This window comes from Miscanthus floridulus, chromosome 11, assembly GCF_019320115.1.
Source record: "Miscanthus floridulus cultivar M001 chromosome 11, ASM1932011v1, whole genome shotgun sequence".
Lineage (NCBI taxonomy): Eukaryota > Viridiplantae > Streptophyta > Magnoliopsida > Poales > Poaceae > Miscanthus > Miscanthus floridulus.
In genome coordinates, this window is record NC_089590.1 from 40,918,147 (window position 1) to 40,944,676 (window position 26,530).

The window sequence follows — 26,530 nt, forward strand, 5'->3', positions numbered from 1 at the left end:
AAGAATTCCCTTGGGGTAACAGAGTGACTGATCTGCAAGCTCCAAACGCATATTTGTGTATAACAAAGTATCTCTATTAATTCGATCATAAATTACCTTAGGCATGATGTTGAACTTGCTCCGAAGTCACAGATAGCTTCTTAGAAGATGTGAGGTTCAATGGCGATGGGGATGACAGGTCTCCCTAGATCACCTTTCTTGTCAGGCAAGGTGTAATCTATCCACCTTTCCATCGATGGCTCCATGTAGTAGTAAGCTGCATTGTGAATATCAACAAGATTTATAGTTTCTAGATCTTCCAGTTGCCCCGGAATCTTACCTTTGTCAGATGGAGGAACAACAGCCGCCAGCTGAGCTATTTGTGATTCTATTATTTTATTAAAGCTACTGCTGGTTCTTAATGGTAGAAGCAAAGCTATCTATTCTATTACTTATATTTTCTAAAATTTTATCATTGGAAGCTATGTTTCTAGATAATCCCTCCATAAGTTTGGACTGACCAGCAATTAATTCTCTTAAGGGTGTTTGATTGAAATTATTGAAATTATTACCTTCAAAGTTACCTTGATTATTACCTTGGTAGCTCGACTTTTGTTGATGGTTCCATCCTTGATTCTGCTGAGGATGGAAGTAGTAGTTGTTGACAAAATTCACATCCTCATGGGTCTTAGGACAACTATTCTCTAAATGCCCAGTGCTTCCACACACTTCACATGTCATGCGAGAATCATGAATGTGCATGACTTCTTACTTTTCATTAGCTCGGTCTTCGAGCTTCTTCATGAGTAGGTCCATCTTGGCAGATAGCATGTCTACCTCCTTGAGTTGATGCATACCTCCACCTCTCTTGCGGGTATGAACACGTTCTTCATTCTAGCCTTGGTTGGAGGCCATCTTCTCCACAAGAGTGGTCGCAGCTGGAAGTGTAAGTGACAAGAATGCACCTCCAGCAACAGCATCCATGGTCTCACGGGTATTGTTAGTCAACCCGTGGTAGAATGTCTGCATGAGTAGCAAAATCTCCATCCCATGATGAGGACATTCTGATATATAGTCTTGAAAGCATTCTCATGCCTGAGGGACAGATTCATCATGTTGTTGCTAAAAGCTTGAGATTGTCCCACACAGAGCATTGGTCTTGCCTGTGGAAAAGAACTTTGCTAGAAAGGCAGAGGAGCAGTTATCCCATGTAGTATTTCTATCTTTATTGACGTAAAACCACTGCTTTGCCTTTCCCAAAAGTGAGAATGGAAAAGGCGAAGTAGTATGGCATCCTGGGTTACTCCTTTGATGGTGAAGGTGCTGCAGATCTCCAAGAAGTGTTGGAGATGTGCACTTACATCTTCATGTGCCTTTCCACAAAACTAGTTTGCTTGCACCATATTGATGAGAGCTGGCTTAAGCTCGAATCCATTGTCTCCGACATTGACTGTCGGTCTAGTATGGATGTTGGCCATAGTTGGAGCAGAGAATTCATAGAGAGACCTGTTAGCCATGGCTTCAAATTCTAGTGTTAAGCATCGCCTTATATGGTTATCTTCCAATTTCAAAGCTGAGACTTTCTTGAGTTTAGCTCTGGTTCTCCTGATTAATGCTTCTAGATCTTCAACGTAGTTTGTCAGAAGGTCAAAACCAGTCATACATTACCCTGCATAAGATACACAAGTAGACAAAACAAAGGGTAAGCCTGTTTGAGCAGAGGTTAATGGTTATCTCAATCCCATCAATAAGTATAAGTTTATCAATACTTTCTTTGCAAGTTACCTTCTGCGGCAACGGCGCCAAAAATGCTTGTTGGTTTTTATTAACGTGTCACTTGTTTGAGTACTTAGCCACCTATTATAAACATATATCCCCTAACTTTACTAGGTTGTCATCCCTAGTGATGATGCCAGAGATATGTGTTAATACTACATAGTATTACTACTATAATAACACTAAGCGGTTCTTTAGTAATTATGTGACTTGACACTTGAGAGAATATATATAAATCTATGAATGAAAAGTATTCGCAAGTGCACAGATAATATACCATTATAGCATTTTACCCGAGAGTATTTCAGATATCGTTATTTATATTTTTACCACTAGGAAGGTCTAGCATGCACATGTATTGATAACTTATACTATTAAAGGAGAAATAAACCATAGCCATCACTCTACTCACAACAGGGATAAGTCATAGGATAAGATATGTATAAATGATAAGTAATAATAATGATAAATCACTCAGAGCACTCCTTTCTACAACGTTAGCATGGTCAGGTAGAATATTAGAGAAATAATTCCTAAGTCATTCTTAATTACAAGTCAAAGCATATATTTGATTAGTGCAATTATACCTAGTAATCATGGCTATAATCATCATCATATCTACACATAAGTGATATTACTAAGGAAGATTGAGGGCAGAGCTCGTTCTACCTTCGTAGTCGGACCCTACGTGCACCTATATTTGGGGAGTGGACTACAAAGGACTCAACTGGAAGTGTTAGATCCACGATATACCACATGACCCAGAATATAGGGTGTATCCGCAGGTAAACAATGTATAAGCACCACGCTTACACAATGTCGACCACCCACCCCATCTACTTTAGAGTGAGCGCTATACGAACTTGTGCATAAACATAATGATAAACTAGGTATACTAAGTATATAATCAAAGTAGACGTTGAACATCATAACGAAGAACATGAATAAGATGAACACTGAGATTGTCATAACAATTGTAACTAGCATATAAAAATAATGGAGAAATAAGAGAGAGAGGGGTACAAAGTTTATATCGAACCATGCTCTTGACAAGATCGAGAATCCAAGCGAAGTCCTACTTGCCACCCTCTAGATCTATCCTAACTAGCTATGCTATGGAGGAGTTCTGAGGAGATTAGGGTTTCTGTCTTCTCAAATGACTTGATGACTTTGGTTATGCCTAGGGGGGAGATGCAGCAGATGGATTATATATCCCTGAGGGTCCAACGTGAGCCCTTGGATCAAACCAACTTAAGCAACGACCTAGATGCATCTTCAAAGGCGGTGAGAAACCGACATAGCGACGAGGCTGACAGGTGGGGTCCACTAGGGGTCAAGCGGCCCCACCTGCCAAGGGGTGGCCCTCCGCTTTGGTGACGTGGCTTCTGGATCCTTCTAGAGTCTTCCCACATAGGTACCAGGGCGGAACTCCATATTTTCCTTTGACGATTAGGTCCTCCTTAGCGGTTTTCTGATTAAACCCTGTTGGAAACATAGATTCACCAAAACTTGTGAAATTTATTAGTTTAAACCCCTAAACATTCATTGATGATTATATTTATGCCCTTATGCATGTTTAATTGATGGTTTATATTGGTTGTTAACTACCGTCAACACTCTCCGCTATTATGTTTATGTACATGGCAATATCGTATTGGCTTCAATGCCCTTACGGTTAATTTATGTAGCACACAGTCTAACAAGCGAAGAAATATTAGTGCGGTGAACCCAATGGCCATGTTGTCCCGCGACTTCTTCATGTATAGGACTTGATGAAGTGTAGAAGCAAGGCAACGAACACTCCTACGGAGTACGATATGACATACCAAGCTTTGATGACACATGAGGGCTCCATAGCATCAGCGGCGGTACAGGGGCATGACAACCCCCCCGCTAGATCCACCTCTAGCTTTCACCATCATTACGGCACTACAGTGGCTAAACCTTGTCCACACGAATAGGCTAGTAACGGTCATCATTTTCAGACCGTACTTCAATGCCAAGCACATAGAAGAAAGACATATCTTCACTAGCCATTTGAAATGAACGACCAACCATTAAGTTAGCATCTTCGGCATGAGTAACCAAAACATAAATAGTACCATTTATTGAATCTAAAGCAAACTTGTACTTCTACATAAAAGAAGGCCACGGTTCTGTGTAACGACACAAGCAACAAGTTTGACCTGGCCGCTATAGAGCTTCGTCGTCGTCGATCCATCGTCCATGCAACGTCGATAAAGAACGAGAAGTAGAGAGGAAGAGAGGGTAAAGAAAGGTTGTAGATTGGTTTTTGTGCAATTGTGTATGTTGGACACCTCATGTTGGACACCTCAATCGACCGTGGACCTTATATATTTATAAGGTGGGGGTGGTATTATCCATCAAAGAGTCGAAACCCCTTTCAAATCACGTCAAAATGTGTTTCAGACCCGTTCTGGACCGGACATAGTCATCTAAACCGACTTGTGTGGGCTCTGGGCAAAATATTTTTGAAATGCATAATTAATTCATCCGGACTCCAAACGAGGTGATCCATATATGTTTTTCGATCAAGTCGACGAGAAAAACGCAATGGTGCAGTTCGTTCTTGCATTTGAGAAAATTGAGAAACTTGCAATGATCCAAGTATGCTTTCTGGTCGTCTTGACGATAGAAACATGATGGGGTCCATTATGCACTCTGTACACTTTTGTGTCAACATCTTTGTTTTCGTATCTAAGGTCCTTGCACATGTATAGCTGGGTCAGACCGAATCCTGCACAGTGCCCAATTTGTGAAATTGTTTGCTGTTTTCTTTTAATTTAAATCGTTGGGTTGCATAGGACCAGGCTGAAGGAAGAAATTTGGGGCCAAACTAAGTTTGGGCTATAGGTTATCCTATATAATTTTTAGAGCGTTATTTTAAATAATATAAATAAACATTATTGTCTGACAAAAATGTTTTAAAATACGTTTATTGTTTTGTGCATGCTTGATGTTTTGACATATTTGGTAGTAAGATGTTTCTCTTAATAAAAGTTAGGAACCGTCTATGTGTTGATGAATAGTGTGAGTGTGTGACGAAAGTATACTTTGAGAGACATGCACTACACGACGTGGAAGTGTAACGGGCCGCAAATTTACATCTTTTGGGCAAAAACAAGAGATGGCCCGCTTGTCCGCTACAACTCATCGTCCCATGAATTGACGGCGGCGGGGTCGGCGGGCTGCCGGCACGAGGCGTTGGCAGCCAGGCTCTCCAGCCAGAGGTCGTCGCGAACCACGGAGTCCGCGTCGTCGTTGCGGTGCCACGACCAGTGCGCAGTGGTCGCGTTGACCACCCTCAGCCGCCCGTGCCCGAAGCTCGCCTCCCTCATCATCGACAACGGCGCCAGCTTGTGGTCCTTGTCAAAGCTAACAAATCAACATGTCCAGATGAGTGATCAATCAAGCAATAATGCGAAATAAAACAATGCGGTTTGCGAAAAATATCAGGGTTGGGCATGGCGACTAGCATTGATACTCACTTCAAGGCAAGGCCTTCTCTGTTGCCGCCGTCGCCTATGGTGATGTACACGGGTCCGCACGGGTTCGTATCGTTGTCATACACCCTTGTCTGCGACGACATCAATTTGAATTGGGACGAGTACGTGTCATCGGACAGCCAACAAATTTGCCATAAACTGATGATCAGCAGACGACGGATCAAGCGATGACACTCACGAAGCGTTCGTAGGCATGAACGTGGCCAGCGAAGACGACGTCGACGCGCGCCTCGAAGAGCAGCCGCTCCATGGCCTTCCTCATGGCCTCGCCCTCGCCCTGATGCGCGGCGTTGGTGTTGTACCAGGGCGCGTGCAGCAGCACCACGATCCAGGGCGTGGCGCGGCGGTCCACGGCCGCGAGGTCCCTCGCCAGCCACCGGTACTGGTCCGAGCCGGCGTTGAAGGGGGCGTACGAGCCCAGCATCACGACGTGCACGGCGCCGCCCGCCGCGTCGAAGGAGTAGTAAAGGTTGGACGGCGACCCGCTCTCCTCGTGCGGCATCCGCCACCGCGCGCCGTAGGCGGCGAACGGGGGCGGCGAGCCTGGGACAGGCAGCGGCAGGGGCGCCGCCTCCACCTCGTGGTTGCCCTGCGTGACCATCCACGGCCGCCGGCTCGCGTGCCGCTGCACGAACCGCCCGAACGAGTCCCACAGAGGCTGCTGCGTGTCGGCGTACGACAGGTCTCCCGGCACCAGCAGCATGTCGTAGTCCGTCTTGCTCACGTGCAGCAGCGTCGACGCCGTCCATTCGGTCTGCCCTAGGTCCCCTGCACCATTGTCAGCCGTCCGTCCGATCGAAAAGTCAGCGCCTGATCAGGTCAAGGCTGAGGGTAGTTTTGTGGATTTTCTTCCTCGTCCCTACGTAGTACGTACCGACTAGGGCGAGCTCGATAGGCAGCGCGGCCGGCGGGGTCCTGAGGCTGAACTCTCTTCCGGCCTCGCCGCACCGGTAGTAGTACACGGTGCTGGGCTCCAGCGGGCCGATGCTGACGTGGTGGATCTTGCCGGAGGAGTAGAGGAAGTAGCGGTACGATGTGTGGTCGCCGGTGGCCGACATGGTGTAGTTCCGGGAGGCCGTGCCGTACTCCACCACGGACGGCGCGTGCTTGTCGTCGGTGATCCACGACACCCTCATGTGCTTCTCCCCGACGGCCGATACATGGACCTGCAGAGATCACGTCGGTGGTCATCTTGATCATGTGCATAATAACAGCACACCGGCGTCCGTCAGCCATCAGCCGTCAGCAGTGAATAGGAAGGTGTGTACCTGCTGAGGATTGGCGGCGGGCTCGGTGTGCTCCGTGAGGATGATCCGCCCTGGCAGCGGACGGACATACTCTGCCGCAGTGGCAGCAGCGGCGGCGGTGGCAGCCAACAACGCGGAGACGACGAGAGCTTGGGCGACCATGAGCGTGTAACGCGTCGTGCGCATCTTCTTTATCAACGGACAAGTTCGCCGGGCAACCTGAGACGTTGATCGTTGAGCATGTGCATGGACCATGCATGTGTCCATATAGGCATGTTAGAGCAGTGAGGCAGCAGGCAATGGTGTTGCCGCTTTGGGGCTGGGCGGGCGCGTTTGATGGCGTCAAGGAATGGGAATGGCGGGATGTGACCCGCGGTCCGTGCTGCTGTCGTGCAGGCTTTCGCTTGAAGCGTTGCGGACTTGCGGTGCAGAGACGAGCAGGGTGCGGCGTTGAGCTCTGCACGGCATCCCATCGCTTGGAGTGGACGTCTTCTCCGATCCACCTCACAAGTCACAACTCAGATAGTACCTTGCTTGAAGCATTTGCAAGTTGCAACGCGGTGCGGCGGTGCGGAGCAGAGGCTGCAGAACACGTCGAGCAGAGGGGCAGGTGCGTGCAGCCAGTGTGGAAGGCTCTGGCAAGACTAGTCCGGAGCCTGTGTTGGTAACATGTACGTATGGGTTGGGTTGGGTTGGGCCCTTCAAGCGTTGCTTGCTTCATGGTATTTTTTGGAGCAAAAAGGGATGAGGTATGCATCGTCAACGAAGATGGCTTGGGCCGTGATGAGGTTGTCATTGGGTTATAATGGGCTGTGAATTTCCATGGATTTGGTACTGTGCTTCCCCCCACGTAAAAATGGTACTAGGCTCTGCTTCCAGACTACCTCCTTGGAAAATTCAGAAAGAAAAATTCTAATTTACCTTCCTCAATTACCGGGGTCCTTCGATTTTCCTCCATGAAATACAAAACTAGTTTTTTTTTACCTCCCTCAACTTTAAAAATCATTTGTTTTGCACTATGGATGGTTTGGTGGTTTTGCTAATGTGGCGCCACGTTAGAAGAGTAAATCGTGCTAAATTGAAAGTTCAGGGAGTAAACTAGACTAGAAATATTTTTAAAAATATCAAAAATTCATAAAAACAAATTTCCAAAGAATCTAAATATTTTAACATGGAAAATAATTCAATTAAAAATACTAAATTTTGGTTTAATCTTAAAAAATCATTGAAATTTTGTTTTACCTCAGAATGTGAAACTAGTTTCAGTTTTTTTTTAAAATATATATATTTGCTCTATCTTATAGTGTCTAACTTGGAATCATTTGAATCTTTATAAACTCATTTTGGTGCTTATTTGATGGTAGAAGCTATTGTTATCTATTATCATTATTCGATATCGATCGTCGAACCACGTAGAAGCTCTAGTAGAACGTCGTCAGGACTAGGTATGCACGGCAAGGTGCGCATTGGTCCCCTAGCCTAAATAATATTAACTTTTTGTATGCGCTCCTCCCGTTCTAAAACAACATGTCGGTTTTTAAGGAGTTAAAACTTTTCAAATTTTGACAAAAAATATAAGAATATTAATCTTTATAACGTGTAATAAGTTTTATTAGATTAATAATGATATATATATATATTTGTAATAATAAACATATTAGGAGATATAGATGTTGCTAAAGTTTTCTATAAATCTAATAAAAAATTTAAAAGGTTGACTTAAGAAAAGAGATGTGCAGTTATTTTGGATTATTTAGTTAAAATCAAGATAAATTGTTTGAGAGTATGTCTTCAAGAGTTGGTAGAGGGCTAGAAATATATATTTTTTCTATAAGAATTCTCAAGAGTCAAGACACTTTTCGTTGGCCACATTAAAAAATGCCGTGCCACGATGTTTTTGGTCTCATCTCCATCATTGCGTCTGCTCTCCCTAAAAGGCATGCAGCCTTTTGTTGCGATGTGTTGGGCAGCCCGAACGGAAAGCTGAAATAAAGCTGTGATTCTGTGAAACATTAAGGCTGCGACGCTAGTTACGCTTACGCGGCTGCAAAACGCAGCGATTAGCCAAAGCGATCCTTTGGATGCCCCCCCGTCCCGTACTCCCGTCCGTCCGACCGATGGAGATCCCCGGGGGCGCCCCATTTGTCGACTGATCCGGTCACGAGAATCAGGTAGACTACTCCAGCCGGCCGTGGTACGCACCACCTTTCAAACCGCGCCATCATCCGCGGCTCGATCGCTCAATATACGCGGGCCGGGCGTGCCAGACGCCCAATTAATTCCCCACCAACAATGACGCTTTTTGCTTGTTTTCGTCGGACGCATCATGCGTGTCCGACGAGCGACGACTCCGACGGCAGGGCCTCAGGACAAGTCTAGCCTTGAACCTGCTATAGGCAGCTCGGAGACGCGTCGCACGTGGGATTTGATGCGCCTCAGCACGAACGGTGGCGGGATACACGGATGTGAAATTATTGGACACCCAGCCCAGCCCTCATTTTTTTACAATTTGCTCTCTTTTTTAAGAAAATTTACGTTTGGTCTCTTAAGAGACTTAAATTTATCTCTAGATCCTAGGGTCGACGCCAGGACTTATGGCGTCGAGGTAAAATATCTCGGCGCCATAGATCTTAGCTCCGAGGTGCCTGACCATGCACAACAGGTCATCCTAGGTGCCATTCACATGGCCGGTACCTTAGCGCCAGAATACATGGCGCCGAGGTCGGCGTCAACATCTGTGACGCTAGCACCGACCTCGGCGCCATGTATTCCGGCGCCGAGCATGGACTCAAAGCGTGCGGCCAAGTTTCTCTTGCCGAGTCTGCTCTTATTTCTTCCTCCTCCCTCTCGGTTTCTTCCTCTCCCTAACCCGTTCAATCTTTTGAATCGACGAATTTAACCTTGGATACTTGGATTTGATCCATACATCTTCGCGAGCAAGGTATCCTCTCTCCCTTTATCATTTTTACGCATTCATTTGGTATATATTATGTCTATTTTGCAATCCTAGATACGTTATTACCTAATGTTTGAAGTGATTTTTAATTTTTTGTATTATGTAACGGTAGGATGTCAAGACGTGGTAAAGCTAGTAAGCCAAGGTAATCTCTTATCATCGTGTTATATTATGTTTTTATTTTTGTGTAACAAATAGAAAAACCCTAAGTTTAGGGTTTAATGTTCATTGCTTTCGGTTTTAAGAACAAATTTGGTTCAATTGTAGTTATGGCCGGATGACTGGAAATGTCTTCGACCCATTGCCTCTGCCTAGTGGTGTTCTAGTGCCCATGTTCTTTTACGGTGATCCTTGCAAGGTAGCCAAGTTCGATGAAGAGGACACGTATAGGCAGAGGTATTGGATGTGTGCCAATTTTGCGTTTGAGCATACACTTCATCAGCGCTGCATTAACAAGATGGTGATAAATCGATGTTGTTTAATATTTATTTTGTGTCAAATGAAGTCTTGCATGATTTATTTATTTTGTAACAATTGCATTTATTATAGACCCCTCCACCGCTCTATGATTTTGAATAGTGGATCGACACTGAGATCAAGTCGAAAGACAAGGAGTGGATGCAGAACTGTTATGGTGGGAGGCAGAGGACAAAGAGATGATGGAGAAGAGACGCAGAGAGGAAGCTCTAGAAAAGGAGCACAAGGAAGAGGAGGAAAGGTGGCTTGTTGCTTCGCACAGGGAGGAGAGGGAGAGGAAGCTTGAGTATGCGCTCTGAGCAAAGGCAACGATGGAGGAGAATTCCGATGCCCAGAGGAAGAAAAAGTGGCCTCATTGCACTCAGTAGTCTTCATGACTTGCTAGTTCTATGGTATATTCATGAACAATGTTGTCTAATCTTGAATTTTGCATTGTGTTGTCATGTAATGCACTTTTAGTTTGTCGTCATGTACTTCAAATATTGTTATGTTGATTAATGTGCTCTATTATTGGATCTTTCATAGTGTTGTTGGTTTCATTATTTGTTGTCATAATATTGAGTTTAATATTGCATAGGTAGTGAAACGAGCTCACGTAGTATAAATAAAACGTAACGAAGTAGTGGATTACATAATTCAACACACACAACACATGAAATGGTATGTGATAATATGTACCAAACTAGGGTACAGAGATCCTGAAGTAAACCTAACATGCCTTAGGTAATTGAAGCAAACAACAAGCACATAAAATGGCATGTGAAAACATGTACCAAACAAGGGTATATATTTCTTTCGACTAACCCTAACATGCCTTAGGTGATTAAACCAAAAAAACAAACACATGGATGTGGCCCGTTAAAAGATTGGTTTGTTCTAGTAGTGTGGCTACATAGCAAATTGTGTTGCATATTTTCCATAGTATCCTCCCATTGTTGACGGGGGTGGCGGCGGAGGACCCTTTTTCGTGTGATTAGGACATGTGCAATATGGATCATTGCAGAGTGCCTCCTGTAAACTGGCACCATTGTTGTTGTCGTCCTATTCGTCGTCCTTGTAATCGCTGCTAACTTTCCTTTCTAGATCGAAGATACGGTCCTACAGGTAGTAGATGTACTCTACATGCGGATAATTAGGTCGACGATCGACCCACCTATTGAACCCACAGTTTTCTTCAACCAAGGAAGATTGCAATAAGTATGTCATGTAAGTTGTATAGAAGAGGAACATATTGAAGAAATAAATAGGAATAGTAATTACCCATGCTCGTGGGCATTTGAAGAAACGACGACCTCCATCTATTCCCTCGGTGAACATCTGCACTAGGCAGTCCTCACCATGCATGTATTTTGGCCACTCTTCTTTCCGTTCATCATATCCTCTCAGTGGTGCCTCTTTGGTGAAATTACTTTTGCTCTCAATTGGGAACCTCTCATAAAGAGCTTCCTCAAAAAAATTGGGACCAAGAGAACCCTCCCACATAATGGTAGTTCTCTTCCTCTTTCCTCTCACTCTGGATGACCCTCTAGACATTGGTACTGCAATGAAAGAAAATATTGAGGAGTGCTCTTCTTACTTGTTGTGTGTGTGAATGAGAGGGAGTGGGGGTTATTTATAGGTTGAGAGGAGTAATGAAGGCCTCTTAATGTGCCATGTCAGCAATCTGTGTGTTTCTTCACCTTAGCCCTTGGATTAAACAGTCATAAGATGGATGGTGGAGATGGAGTGGAGTGGAGTTGTGCTTCCTTGCATGCCAGTACTATGTACGGGAAGTGATAAATCGTTGTTGTCACCGTACTCCTCGTCCTTGTAACTAAAAAGTCTATTTTCATTGTCTGAAAAGCCTAGATTCATTCACTGTTACTGAGAAGCCTAGATCCGTTCAGTGTTGCTAAAAAGGCTAGATTCGTTCACTTTTACTGAGAGCCCTACCAAACAACTCACAAAATAATGGTCGATTATTGAATATCACTGGCACCCTTTGCATTCCAACAAAACTGATGAAAGGTCCTAATGGCTAGAGGGGGGTGAATAGCCTATTAAAAATTTCTACAACAACACTTAACAAATAGGTTAGATAATTATGAGGCGAAGCAATTGTTGCGCTAGCCTACTAAAATTGCAAGCCACCTATCACAATTCTAGTTTATATAGTTTCTTTCCACACAATAGCTATGTCACTACACTAAGTTAATGTGCTTTCAAAGGCTAACTAAAGAGCTACACTAACCAAACTAACATGCTCTCACAACTAGTTTGCGGTAATATAAAAAGAGTAAGCAATTTGTTTATACCGCCGTGTCGAGGAAGGAGCCAATCAATCACAAGAATGAATACCAATGAAGACCAATCACCTCACAATCAAATGATGAACACAATGATTTTTACCAAGGTTCACTTGCTTACCGGCAGGCTAGTCCTTGTTGTAGAGATTCACTTACTTGGAGGTTCACGCGCTAATTGGCATCACACGCCAAACCCTCAATAGGGTGCCGTACAACCAACACAAGATAAGGATCACATAAGCCATGAGCAATTCACTAGAGTACCTTTTGGCTCTCCATCGAAGAAAGGTCAAGAACCTCTTACAATCACCATGATCGGAGCCGGAGACAATCACCAACCTCTGCTTGACGATCCTCGCTGCTCCAAACCATCTAGGTGGCAGCAACCACCAAGAGTAACAGGTGAATCTCATAGCGAAACACGAACACCAAGTGCCTCTAGATGCAAACACTCAAGCATGCACTTGGATTTACTCCCAATCTTACAAAGATGATGAATCAATGATGAAGATGAGTGGGAGGGCTTTGGCTAAGCTCACAAGGTTGCTATATCAATGCAAATGGCCAAAAGAGTAAGCTTGAGCCGGCCATGGGGCTTAAATAGAAGCCCCCACAAAATAGAGCCGTTGTACCCCTTCACTAGGCACAACTCGGGGTGACCGGATGCGTCGTTCATATTGACCGGACGCTGGGGTGCCATGTGTCCCCTCTCTTCAAATACTAAGCGCTCGATCCCAACGGTCAAGTGATGACCGGATGCGCTGCTATGAAGTGACTAGACGCTGGACCTCAGCGTCCGGTTGTTTTCAATAAGCATCTAGAAGCGAGAAATCATGACCGGACGCGTCCGGTCATGCTCGACCGGACTCACCCAGCGTCCGGTCACTCGGCGTCTCCTCTGTGCACTGCCATGTCAGTGGGACCGGACATAGCCCTCCAGCGTCCGGTTATAGACCGATGCCAGCGTCTTCGCTGCTTCTTCTGACCGGATGCGTTGGTCCTTCCGAGACCAGGGTCCGGTCACTCACAGTGACCTTCGTCTTTTCTATATAGAGCGTCGGTGGCACCGTCGGATTATCTACACTCTATGGGTAGACACTCCACCGGTGAAGTTCCTAACCTTTGCTCAAATATGCCAACCACCAAGTATATTACCTTATGCACATGTGTTAGCATATTTTTACAAACATTTTCAAGGGTGTTAGCACTCTACTAGATCCTAAATGCATATGCAATGAGTTAGAGCATCTAGTGGCACTTTGATAACCGCATTTCGATATGAGTTTCACCCCTCTTAATAGTATGGCTATTGAATCTAAATATGATCACACTCTCTAAGTGTCTTGATCACCAAAACAAAATAGCTTCTATCATTTATACTTTTGCCTTGAGTCTTTTATTTTTCTCTTTCTTCTTTTCAAGTTTAAGCGCTTGATCATCACCATGGCTAGAGGGGGAGGTGAATAGCCTATTAAAAATTTCTACAACAACACTTAATAAACCGGTTAGACAATTATGAGGCAAAGCAAGTATTGCGCTAGCCTACTAAAAATGCAAGCCACCTACCACAATTTTAGTTTATATAGTTTCTTTCCACACAATAGCTATGACACTATACTAAGTTAGTGTGCTCTCAGAAGCTAACTAAAGAACCAAACTAACAAGCTCTCATAACTAGCTACACTAAAGAGCTTGACAACTAGTTTGCAGTAATATAAATAGAGTGAGCAATTTGTTTATACCGCCGTGTCGAAGAAGGAGCCAATCAATCATAAGAATGAGTACCAATGAAGACCAATCACCTTGGAATCAAATGATGAACACAATGATTTTTACTGAGGTTCACTTGCTTATCGGTAGCTACTCCTTGTTGTGGTAATTCACTCACTTGGAGGTTCACGAGCTAATTGGCATCACATGCCAAACCCTCAATAGGGTGCCGCACAACCAACACAAGATTAGGATCACACAAGCCACGAGCAATCCACTAGAGTACCTTTTGGCTCTCTGCTGGGGAAAGGTCAAGAACCCCTCACAATCACCATGATCGGAGCCAGCGACAATCGCCAACCTCCACTCAACAATCTTCGCTACTCCAAGCCGTCTAGGTGGCGACAACCACCAAGAGTAACAAGTGAATCCTGTAGTGAAACATGAACACTAAGTGTCTCTAGATGCAAACACTCAAGCAATGCACTTGTATTATCTCCCAATCTCACAAAGATGATGAATCAATGATGGAGATGAGTGGGAGGGCTTTGGCTAAGATCACATGGTTGCTATGTCAATGTAAATGGTCAAGAGAGAGAGCTTGAGCTGGTCATGGGGCTTAAATAGAAGCCCCCATAAAATAGAGCGTTGTACCCCTTCACTGGGCACAGCACGGGGTGATCGAACGCTCCGGTCATATTGACCGGACGCTAGACCCCAACGTCTGGTCACGCGATGCGTGCCATGTGTCCCCTCTCTTCAAATGTTGATCGCTTGATCTCAACAGTCAAGAGATGACTGGACACAGCAGCTCAAAGTGACCAAACGCTGAACCCCAGTGTCCGGTCGTTTTTAGTAAGCATCTAGAGATGACTTTTCACGACCGGACACACCCAGCATTCGGTCACACGGTGACTCCCCTATGTGCTGCCATGTCAGTAGGAACGAACGCACCCTATCAGCGTCCGATCACTAAGTGACCCAGCGTCCGATTAGAGACTGATGCCAGCATCATTGCAGCTTCTACTAATCGGACGCGCCGGTCCAACCGAGGCCAACGTTCGGTCACTTATAGTAACCTCTGTCTTTTCTGTCTAGGGCACCGGTGAAATTCCTAACCCTTGCTCAAATGTACCAACCATCGAGTGTATCACCTTGTGCATATGTGTTAGCATATTTTCGTAAATATTTTCAAGGGTGTTAGCACTCCACTAGATTCTAAATGCATATGCAATGAGTTAAAGCATCTAGTGGCACTTTGATAACCGCATTTCGATATGAGTTTCACCCCTCTTAATAGTACAACTATTGAACCTAAATTGATCACACTCTCTAAGTGTCTTGATCACCAAAACAAAATATCTTCTATCATTTATACCTTTGCCTTGAGCCTTTTATTTTTCTCTTTCTTCTTTTCAAGTCCAAGCACTTGATCATCACCATGGCATCACCATTGAAAGCATCTAGGCCCCTAGTTGAGTTTCGGTGATTAATGACAATACATGATTACTATGACTGACGTGTGTTTTATAGAGGCAATTAAGTTAGGTCATGGTAATGGAGATCGATTGGGCTATCATGGTGGTCATGCCCCTACGATGGAAATCATTTTGGTTTTCGAAGGATGGACGGTAAGGTTAAGGATAGACTAGTTCTAAGTGATGATTGGAGTTGAAGAGACACTTAGAGTAGTTTAGGACTTTGTTTTTCCTTTGGCCGTACTATTAAGAGGGGTATGGACGGGTAGCTTGACCTAGATAAGTCTAGTGGGTTAAGTGTGGTGCACACTTACTAAACCTAGCACTATGTAGCTCCTCAAAAGCCCTTAGATCCATTGGAGCAACTTCATTCACGTATGATCAAAAGTTGAAAGTGAATGGAGAGTCAAATGCTGACCGGACGCTGGCTTTGGTGTGACCGAACACTGGCACAGAGTCCGGTCAGTTCATTTGATCAAGGTGAAGTCATCTGGAAGTGTTCGGACGCTGAGAGGTGAAGTGACCGGATGCTGAGGGCCAGCGTTCGGTCGACTCCAGTAAGGTTCCAGAGAGGAAAAATCACAACTGAACATGTCCCGGTCGCACTGTAAACACTGGAGTTCGGGGTGAACTGACCGGCACGTCCGGTCAATATGACTGGAGCGTCCGATCACCTCGTAGAGGCACATAACGGTTCATTTTTCTGCCCATATTATAAATACTTCCTTCATTCGTGTGTGTAGGTACTTTTGCTCATTCCAACAGTTGAAAAACACCTTTGAGAGTGCCAAGAAAAGCAAGGTCCTAGTGGGGTGATTGAGATTTGAGAATCCAAAAGAGAGCCCTCATTAGTGAGATCAAGAGTAGCAAAGTGTGCATCCACCCTTCTCATTAGGCTTGTTGTGGTCAAGTGAGAGTTCGTGCTTATTACTCTTGGTGATCGCCATCACCTAGATGGGTGATTGGAGAGCTTGGTGATCATCTGGCGGAGCTTGTGGATGACTCAACTCAAGTTGTGAGCGGTTGTGGGTGATTCACCGCGATGGAGTGTCGAAGAATCAACCCGTAGAGAGCACTTGATCCTTGCGTGGATCAAGAGGGAGCTACACCCTTGCGCGTGTGCTTCAACGAGGACTAGTGGGGAGTGGCGACTCTCCGATACCTCGGCAAAACATCGCCGCATTCTTCCTTCTCTCTTTACTTTGAGCATTTACTTTGAGCAATTCAATTTTTATCATTTACATTCCTAGAATTGCCATGTTAGAGTAGGATTGGAACTTAGGGTGCTAAACTTTTGTACGTTAGATCAATAGAAACACTTTCTAGGCACAAGGGGTTAATTGGGCTAACCATAGAGTTTAATTATTACAAAGAAATTTAGAATTAGCCCAATTCACCCCTTTCTTGGGCATCTTGATCCTTTCAACCATCATCATGCCATGATCTTCATTTGCTTCACCACTTGAAATGTGATACCTATCTCATGATCACTTGATAAACTAGGTTAGCACCTAAGGTTTCATCAATTCATCAAAACCAAACTAGAGCTTTCACACGGTCAGGCACCTCAGAGCCAAAATCTGTGATGCCGAGACATGTTACCATGGCGCCATGAGTTCTGGCGCCGACCCCAGGGTCTAAAGATGAGTTTACGTCTATGGCAGAACCTCCTAAATTATAGGGCCCACATGCACCTGTCACTGTCCGACGACCTTTAACATCTATGCATGTGTTTCTGTTAACTTAAGAAGACTGTCGGGTATCCTCGGGGAACCCCGAATCATCCACGATTTCCGAGCAGGATCATGTTACAGAGTCATTGCAGTATTACAACATTTATTCAAATATCAATACCAGAGTAAAAACAGCGGAAGTCTTACGATAATATAGTTTACAAACCAGTTGTTTCAAACCTTACAAACTAAGTTCGATACTTACTACAAACCATAGTAATAGTGGAGTGGCATAATTAACATATACATTACACACAAAATAAACATCATGCCCAAGGATCACACATTTACTTCTCATCGTCAGAACGAATGATAGTCATGCAGCACGATCCAAAACAGATCTGCTCATGAGGCTCACCTACAACAAGGGTCAACGAACCCTGAGTACAAAAGTACTCAACAAGACTTAACTGAAATATTAATTGATAATTTAGGAATGCCGGCTCAGGGATTCAAGGTATAGCTTTAACAATGATCAAAGTTCTTTTGCATAAAAGCTCTTTTAACAAAATTCTTTATATAGAAAACTTCATAAGAATTATATACAAAGCTAACATGATCCACGCTGAGATCATGAAACTTCATATCCAACACCTTCACGAGCCTTATTTAAGTTCCAGTTATTAATTCTACGATGATGAACAGTGAGTTGAGTCTCCATAACCGAGGAGCAATGATGATTCGAACCGATTATAAACCCAGTTGGGAATTCTAGACCACACGACATATGCAGGTCCTCGACCTACATATACCAATCTACCCTCAGATCCTCTAAAGCAAGAACGGGTCCACGCCACCCGAGAATACAGTACTCTACCAATCTAGCCCATTGCCACGTGGGTACACGCTATTCCCGCCATCTCTCCACTCCCAGTGCGCGAGTAGCCATTCTCGTAATAGAATCGCCAAGTTCAGGCTTACCGGAGTATGTGGTTAGTACTACAAAGTCTCACCTCATGCAATTCAACAACGGACGTGCCTTAATCGACACAGGCAGAAAGAACCCGCTCACAAGACCTCCATGTCTTGTGGCTCACACACACCGAGTCCACCCGGTCTAGATTTATTACTCCACATTCCCATATCACATGATAACATAAGTAACCAAGGTTCCATTAGAAACTTGCATGTGACAGTTAATCACCTGACTTTATCATTCTACGCATAGCTAAGCAAGACTAGGCATATACGAATTTAAAATTGGTAATATGGTAAATATGGAATAACAAGGTTGATAATGCACCAATTAGGCTCTTACTTAACTTCTAATCACTTAATGCAGTAACGAGAAGCAAAAGCGAAATCAATTTGTAAAATACAAGGTAGGGTTGTATGCATCCGGGGCTTGCCTTCGTTGACGGAAAAATCCGGTTCCTGTGACGTTTCACAAGTATTCGATCCGACCTCAACAGACGGATTAACCTCTTCCGCAACTTAATTAACTACCACGTGTTCACCTTCGTTCACTACACGTAGTAACAATGCCATGTTTAACATGATGCGGAATACGAAACATAATGCTCGATGATGGATGCAAAAATTAACAATTGAATACAACTTTCCTTCGCGGTACAGTTGCAAGTCAAACAATTTAATCTTTTTCGTAACACATACATCAATTGCCAAGGATCATTATCAACTAATGACCCAAGGTCACCACTCAATCCAAAATTTCAAACAAAACCTAAATCATCAAAGGTTACTATTTGCTTTTATGAATTAATTATTTAATTAAAAATTATGAAATAAATCAACTTATTCAAATTGAGCTCAAAATTTTTGTAAATGTTCATTACATGATAACTAAGTGGCAAAACAAATTTCATAATTTTTGGATAAATAAATAAGCCTAGAAAAATCATAGAAATCCATTTATTAATAAATTGAGCAATTTTTATCACATTCAAAAAGTACTGAAAAACATTATCTCATATTTTTCTTAAATACTATACATCACAGAGAAGTCACACAAAAAATTTTATAATTTTTGGAGCTCCAAATAAATCTACACAAAAATAACAAATTGCATCACTATTCATTCAAATCTGAAAATAGAAAAATCCATTTGAACGCTGAGTCACTGATAACGGGTCCCACCTGTCATCCCTAACCTCGCGCGTTTGACCACGACGACGACGGCGCTGACCGACGTAAACTCGTCGACGGTGAGTCCAACGGCGACGGCTAAAGTATCAAAATGATCACCAAGACTAGGCGCATCGATTAACGTCCCTACCAGCACTGATTACGGCCCTATACTAGCTCGTCGTCGGCCATGGCGGACGCGGTGGCACGGCAGCGCTACACCGGCGACGTGAGACCTATACAGCTTAAACAGAAGGCCTAGGAAGCATCAGCAGCTCATCCCAAACGCGATTGAGTAGAGCACAAGGCTGGAGGAGCAACGGAGAGGTGGGTTGACGTCCCGAGCAAGCACGGCGGAGCAGATCGTCGTCGGTGATGTTGTTCCGGGAGCTGTGATGGTCAAAATAAGAAATCAATGGGTCATGGAGGGCTACAGCATCACAGCGAAGCTGAAACAATACTCAGCAGGGGCAGAGGATCACCGTAACACGCTGACCACGGCGAAGTGCTCGCGACGGGGACGCTGCCGGCCGCGAGGAAGAAGAGCGTGCACCGCGAGTTTCTGGTGAAGACAAGCCACAAGGACTGGTTTGCTGGACGCGCAAGGAACTAGCGGAGCTGGGACATGCTTTGCTGTGATGGCATGGGCGCTGGTTCGACGACAAAAGCTCAACGGAGCTATGGTAACGACGGCGGTGGAAACAGAGGAAAGGAGCGGGGGCAAACGGCGACGGCCAGGGCTAAATAGAGCGGCTCAGAAGCACAAGGAAGCCACGCAGGAGACTTCTCCACGCCAGCGCGAAGCCGTGGACGTCCACGCGCGCGCCTGGAAGCGAACCGAAGGTCGCCGGTGGTGTAGCTACGGCGGCGAACACTGTTCACAGTAATTACAAGTTTACCATTCGCCAAAATTCACAAATTACTCTCAAATTTTCATAACAACTCAAAAATCTCTAAAAATAAAAGTTGTTCAAAATCAAAAGTTCTACAACTTTGCTTTTATAACCAAGTCCTAATTCAGTCTAGATTTTGAAATGAACTTTTGAATTCAAATGGAGAAATTTAACGACTTACGCCTTTTTGAATTACTCCAAATTTTACTAAACAACTTGAAAAACTCCAAAAACAAACTTTGCTTAACTTGTCAAGCTCTACACTTTTGCTTTTGGGCTCAACCCCAAAATATGCTTAGATTTTGAAATGGATTTTCAGGGTAGGATTTAAATGCTGAAAAATCGGGGTTTTTACGAAAAATTCAAAATCAACCAAACTTTGAACTTGAGTCAAACAATACAATTCAACACATACCACATGAATATAAACTTGTTTTAGTGTATGCATCTCAAAGTTTTCACCACATGCCAAATGCTTTGCAATGCATATGATGACATGTTAGATTTTTAATATTTAAACACCCGAGGTGTTACAACGTCTCTCAGGGGTCAAATGTAAATTTTCTTTAAAAAGGGATCAAATTGTAAAAAATTGGGGCCCCGCTCCCAGAGAATTTTCGGACCAAGGACGTCGACATCATGGCACGCGTGTGCACGCTCGGCTCAAAGGAGATTTGGCATCATTCGGCCCCGTGCGTGCCCAACAGTAAAATTTTGGGTGTCACATCAGATGTTATATGAAGGTGTCGCATGGGATATTCGGATACTAATAAAAAAATAAATTACAGAATCCGTCAGTAAACCGCGAGACGAATTTATTAAGCCTAATTAATCCATCATCAGCACATGGGTTACCGGAGCACTTTATTGTCAAATCATGTACTAATTAGGTTTAAAAAATTCGTCACTTAAAGTGGTCGCAATCTGTATAATTAATTATTTTTTATTATATATTTAATACACAGGTGGGGCCCATAGGGGAGTGGCCCCACCTGCCAAGGGGTGGCCCTCCGCTTGGTGACGTGGCTTCTGGATCCTTCTAGAGTCTTCCCACATAGGTACCAGGGCGGAACTCCATATTTTCCTTTGACGATTAGGTCCTCCTTAGCGGTTTTCTGATTAAACCCTTGGAAACATAGATTCACCAAAACTTGTGAAATTTATTAGTTTAAACCCCTAAACATTCATTGATGATTATATTTATGCCCTTATGCATGTTTAATTGATGGTTTATATTGGTTGTTAACTACCGTCAACACTCTCCGCTATTATGTTATGTACATGGCAATATCGTATTGGCTTCAATGCCCTTACGGTTAATTTATGTAGCACACAGTCTAACAAGCGAAGAAATATTAGTGCGGTGAACCCAATGGCCATGTTGTCCCGCGACTTCTTCATGTATAGGACTTGATGAAGTGCAGAAGCAAGGCAACGAACACTCCTACGGAGTACGATATGACATACCAAGCTTTGATGACACATGAGGGCTCCATAGCATCAGCGGCGGTACAGGGGCATGACAACCCCCCCCCCCCCCCCCCGCTAGATCCACCTCTAGCTTTCACCATCATTATGGCACTACAGTGCTAAACCTTGTCCACACGAATAGGCTAGTAACGGTCATCATTTTCAGACCGTACTTCAATGCCAAGCACATAGAAGAAAGACATATCTTCACTAGCCATTTGAAATGAACTACCAACCATTAAGTTAGCATCTTCGGCATGAGTAACCAAAACATAAACAGTACCATTTATTGAATCTAAAGCAAACTTGTACTTCTACATAAAAGAAGGCCACGGTTCTGCGTAACGACACAAGCAACAAGTTTGACCTGGCCGCTATAGAGCTTCGTCGTCGTCGATCCATCGTCCATGCAACGTCGATAAAAGAACGAGCAGTAGAGAGGAAGAGAGGGTAAAGAAAGGTTGTAGATTGGTTTTGTGCAATTGTGTATGTTGGACACCTCAATCGACCGTGGACCTTATATATTTATAAGGTGGGGGTGGTATTATCCATCAAAGAGTCGAAACCCCTTTCAAATCACGTCAAAATGTGTTTCAGATCCGTTCTGGACCGGACATAGTCATCTAAACCGACTTGTGTAGGCTCTGGGCAAAATATTTTTGAAATGCATAATTAATTCATCCGGACTCCAAACGAGGTGATCCATATATGTTTTTCGATCAAGTCGACGAGAAAAACGCAATGGTGCAGTCCGTTCTTGCATTTGAGAAAATTGAGAAACTTGCAATGATCCAAGTATGCTTTCTGGTCGTCTTGACGATAGAAACATGATGGGGTCCATTATGCACTCTGTACACTTTTGTGTCAACATCTTTGTTTTCGTATCTAAGGTCCTTGCACATGTATAGCTGGGTCAGACCGAATCCTGCACAGTGCCCAATTTGTGAATTGTTTGCTGTTTTCTTTTAATTTAAATCGTTGGGTTGCATAGGACCAGGCTGAAGGAAGAAATTTGGGGCCAAACTAAGTTTGGGCTATAGGTTATCCTATATAATTTTTAGAGCGTTATTTTAAATAATATAAATAAACATTATTGTCTGACAAAAAAGTTTTAAAATACGTTTATTGTTTTGTGCATGCTTGATGTTTTGACATATTTGGTAGTAAGATGTTTCTCTTAATAAAAGTTAGGAACCGTCTATGTGTTGATGAATAGTGTGAGTGTGTGACGAAAGTATACTTTGAGAGACATGCACTACACGACGTGGAAGTGTAACGCGCCGCAAATTTACATCTTTTGGGCAAAAACAAGAGATGGCCCCGCTTGTCCGCTACAACTCATCGTCCCATGAATTGACGGCGGCGGGGTCGGCGGGCTGCCGGCACGAGGCGTTGGCAGCCAGGCTCTCCAGCCAGAGGTCGTCGCGAACCACGGAGTCCGCGTCGTCGTTGCGGTGCCACGACCAGTGCGCAGTGGTCGCGTTGACCACCCTCAGCCGCCCGTGCCCGAAGCTCGCCTCCCTCATCATCGACAACGGCGCCAGCTTGTGGTCCTTGTCAAAGCTAACAAATCAACATGTCCAGATGAGTGATCAATCAAGCAATAATGCGAAATAAAACAATGCGGTTTGCGAAACATATCAGGGTTGGGCATGGCGACTAGCATTGATACTCACTTCAAGGCAAGGCCTTCTCTGTTGCCGCCGTCGCCTATGGTGATGTACACGGGTCCGCACGGGTTCGTATCGTTGTCATACACCCTTGTCTGCGACGACATCAATTCGAATTGGGACGAGTACGTGTCATCGGACAGCCAACAAATTCGCCATAAACTGATGATCAGCAGACGACGGATCAAGCGATGACACTCACGAAGCGTTCGTAGGCATGAACGTGGCCAGCGAAGACGACGTCGACGCGCGCCTCGAAGAGCAGCCGCTCCATGGCCTTCCTCATGGCCTCGCCCTCGCCCTGATGCGCGGCGTTGGTGTTGTACCAGGGCGCGTGCAGCAGCACCACGAGCCAGGGCGTGGCGCGGCGGTCCACGGCCGCGAGGTCCCTCGCCAGCCACCGGTACTGGTCCGAGCCGGCGTTGAAGGGGGCGTAGGAGCCCAGCATCACGACGTGCACGGCGCCGCCCGCCGCGTCGAAGGAGTAGTAGAGGTTGGACGGCGACCCGCTCTCCTCGTGCGGCATCCGCCACCGCGCGCCGTAGGCGGCGAACGGGGGCGGCGAGCCTGGGACAGGCGGTGGCAGGGGCGCCGCCTCCACCTCGTGGTTGCCCTGCGTGACCATCCACGGCCGCCGGCTCGCGTGCCGCTGCACGAACCGCCCGAACGAGTCCCACAGAGGCTGCTGCGTGTCGGCGTACGACAGGTCTCCCGGCACCAGCAGCATGTCGTAGTCCGTCTTGCTCACGTGCAGCAGCGTCGACGCCGTCCATTCGGTCTGCCCCAGGTCCCCTGCACCATTGTCAGCCGTCCGTCCGATCGAAAAGTCAGCGCCTGATCAGGTCAAGGCTGAGGGTAGTTTTGTGGATTTTCTTCCTCGTCCCAACGTAGTAACGTACCGACTAGAGCGAGCTCGATAGGCAGCGCGGCCGGCGGGGGTCCTGAGGCTGAACTCTCTTCCGGCCTCGCCGCACCGGTAGTAGTACACGGTGCTGGGCTCCAGCGGGCCGATGCTGACGTGGTGGATCTTGCCGGAGGAGTAGAGGAAGTAGCGGTACGATGTGTGGTCGCCGGTGGCCGACATGGTGTAGTTCCGGGAGGCCGTGCCGTACTCCACCACGGACGGCGCGTGCTTGTCGTCGGTGATCCACGACACCCTCATGTGCTTCTCCCCGACGGCCGATACATGGACCTGCAGAGATCACGTCGGTGGTCATCTTGATCATGTGCATAATAACAGCACACCGGCGTCAGCCGTCAGCCGTCAGCCGTCAGCAGTGAATAGGAAGGTGTGTACCTGCTGAGGATTGGCGGCGGGCTCGGTGTGCTCCGTGAGGATGATCCGCCCTGGCGGCGGACGGACATACTCTGCCGCAGTGGCAGCCAACAACGCGGAGACGACGAGAGCTTGGGCGACCATGAGCGTGTAACGCGTCGTGCGCATCTTCTTTATCAACGGACAAGTTCGCCGGGCAACCTGAGACGTTGATCGTTGAGCATGTGCATGGACCATGCATGTGTCCATATAGGCATGTTAGAGCAGTGAGGCAGCAGGCAATGGTGTTGCCGCTTTGGGGCTGGGCGGGCGCGTTTGATGGCGTCAAGGAATGGGAATGGCGGGATGTGACCCGCGGTCCGTGCTGCTGTCGCGCAGGCTTTCGCTTGAAGCGTTGCGGACTTGCGGTGCAGAGACGAGCAGGGTGCGGCGTTGAGCTCTGCACGGCATCCCATCGCTTGGAGTGGACGTCTTCTCCGATCCACCTCACAAGTCACAACTCAGATAGTACCTTGCTTGAAGCATTTGCAAGTTGCAACGCGGTGCGGCGGTGCGGAGCAGAGGCTGCAGAACACGTCGAGCAGAGGGGCAGGTGCGTGCAGCCAGTGTGGAAGGCTCTGGCAAGACTAGTCCGGAGCCTGTGTTGGTAACATGTACGTATGGGTTGGGTTGGGTTGGGCCCTTCAAGCGTTGCTTGCTTCATGGTATTTTTTGGAGCAAAAAGGGATGAGGTATGCATCGTCAACGAAGATGGCTTGGGCCGTGATGAGGTTGTCATTGGGTTATAATGGGCTGTGAATTTCCATGGATTTGGTACTGTGCTTCCCCCCACGTAAAAATGGTACTAGGCTCTGCTTCCAGACTACCTCCTTGGAAAATTCAGAAAGAAAAATTCTAATTTACCTTCCTCAATTACCGGGGTCCTTCGATTTTCCTCCATGAAATACAAAACTAGTTTTTTTTTACCTCCCTCAACTTTAAAAATCATTTGTTTTGCACTATGGATGGTTTGGTGGTTTTGCTAATGTGGCGCCACGTTAGAAGAGTAAATCGTGCTAAATTGAAAGTTCAGGGAGTAAACTAGACTAGAAATATTTTTAAAAATATCAAAAATTCATAAAAACAAATTTCCAAAGAATCTAAATATTTTAACATGGAAAATAATTCAATTAAAAATACTAAATTTTGGTTTAATCTTTAAAAAATCATTGAAATTTTGTTTTACCTCAGAATGTGAAACTAGTTTCAGTTTTTTTTAAAAATATATATATTTGCTCTATCTTATAGTGTCTAACTTGGAATCATTTGAATCTTTATAAACTCATTTTGGTGCTTATTTGATGGTAGAAGCTATTGTTATCTATTATCATTATTCGATATCGATCGTCGAACCACGTAGAAGCTCTAGTAGAACGTCGTCAGGACTAGGTATGCACGGCAAGGTGCGCATTGGTCCCCTAGCCTAAATAATATTAACTTTTTGTATGCGCTCCTCCCGTTCTAAAACAACATGTCGGTTTTTAAGGAGTTAAAACTTTTCAAATTTTGACAAAAAATATAAGAATATTAATCTTTATAACGTGTAATAAGTTTTATTAGATTAATAATGATATATATATATATATATTTGTAATAATAAACATATTAGGAGATATAGATGTTGCTAAAGTTTTCTATAAATCTAATAAAAAATTTAAAAGGTTGACTTAAGAAAAGAGATGTGCAGTTATTTTGGATTATTTAGTTAAAATGAAGATAAATTGTTTAAGAGTATGTCTTCAAGAGTTGGTAGAGGGCTAGAAATATATTTTTTTTTCTATAAGAATTCTCAAGAGTCAAGACACTTTTCGCTGGTCACATTAAAAAATGCCGTGCCACGATGTTTTTGGTCTCATCTCCATCATTGCGTCTGCTCTCCCTAAAAGGCATGCAGCCTTTTGTTGCGATGTGTTGGGCAGCCCGAACGGA

At 44.9% G+C, this 26,530-nt stretch overlaps 1 protein-coding gene, 1 non-coding gene and 1 pseudogene across 2 annotated transcripts; 1 reads left to right on the forward strand and 2 right to left on the reverse strand.

The window, feature by feature from the left end:
• Positions 1–1,024: 1,024 nt before the first annotated feature.
• Positions 1,025–1,133, forward strand: LOC136495025 (small nucleolar RNA R71). Its single transcript, XR_010768819.1, has one exon. It is a non-coding gene; the product is annotated as a small nucleolar RNA R71 (small nucleolar RNA).
• A 3,354-nt stretch (positions 1,134–4,487) lies between these two features.
• LOC136493310 (purple acid phosphatase 22-like) lies at positions 4,488–6,730 on the reverse strand. The gene is made up of 5 exons (XM_066489383.1): positions 6,551–6,730; positions 6,157–6,448; positions 5,461–6,050; positions 5,265–5,353; positions 4,488–5,151 (listed from the first exon to the last, which is right to left on the reverse strand). Exons 1-5 carry the CDS (start codon positions 6,713–6,715, stop codon positions 4,920–4,922), a joined length of 1,368 nt encoding a protein of 455 aa, XP_066345480.1. The 5' UTR covers positions 6,716–6,730; the 3' UTR covers positions 4,488–4,919.
• Positions 6,731–22,943: 16,213 nt separating this feature from the next.
• Positions 22,944–24,753, reverse strand: LOC136493452 (purple acid phosphatase 22-like; annotated as a pseudogene).
• Between the last annotated feature and the right edge of the window lie 1,777 nt (positions 24,754–26,530).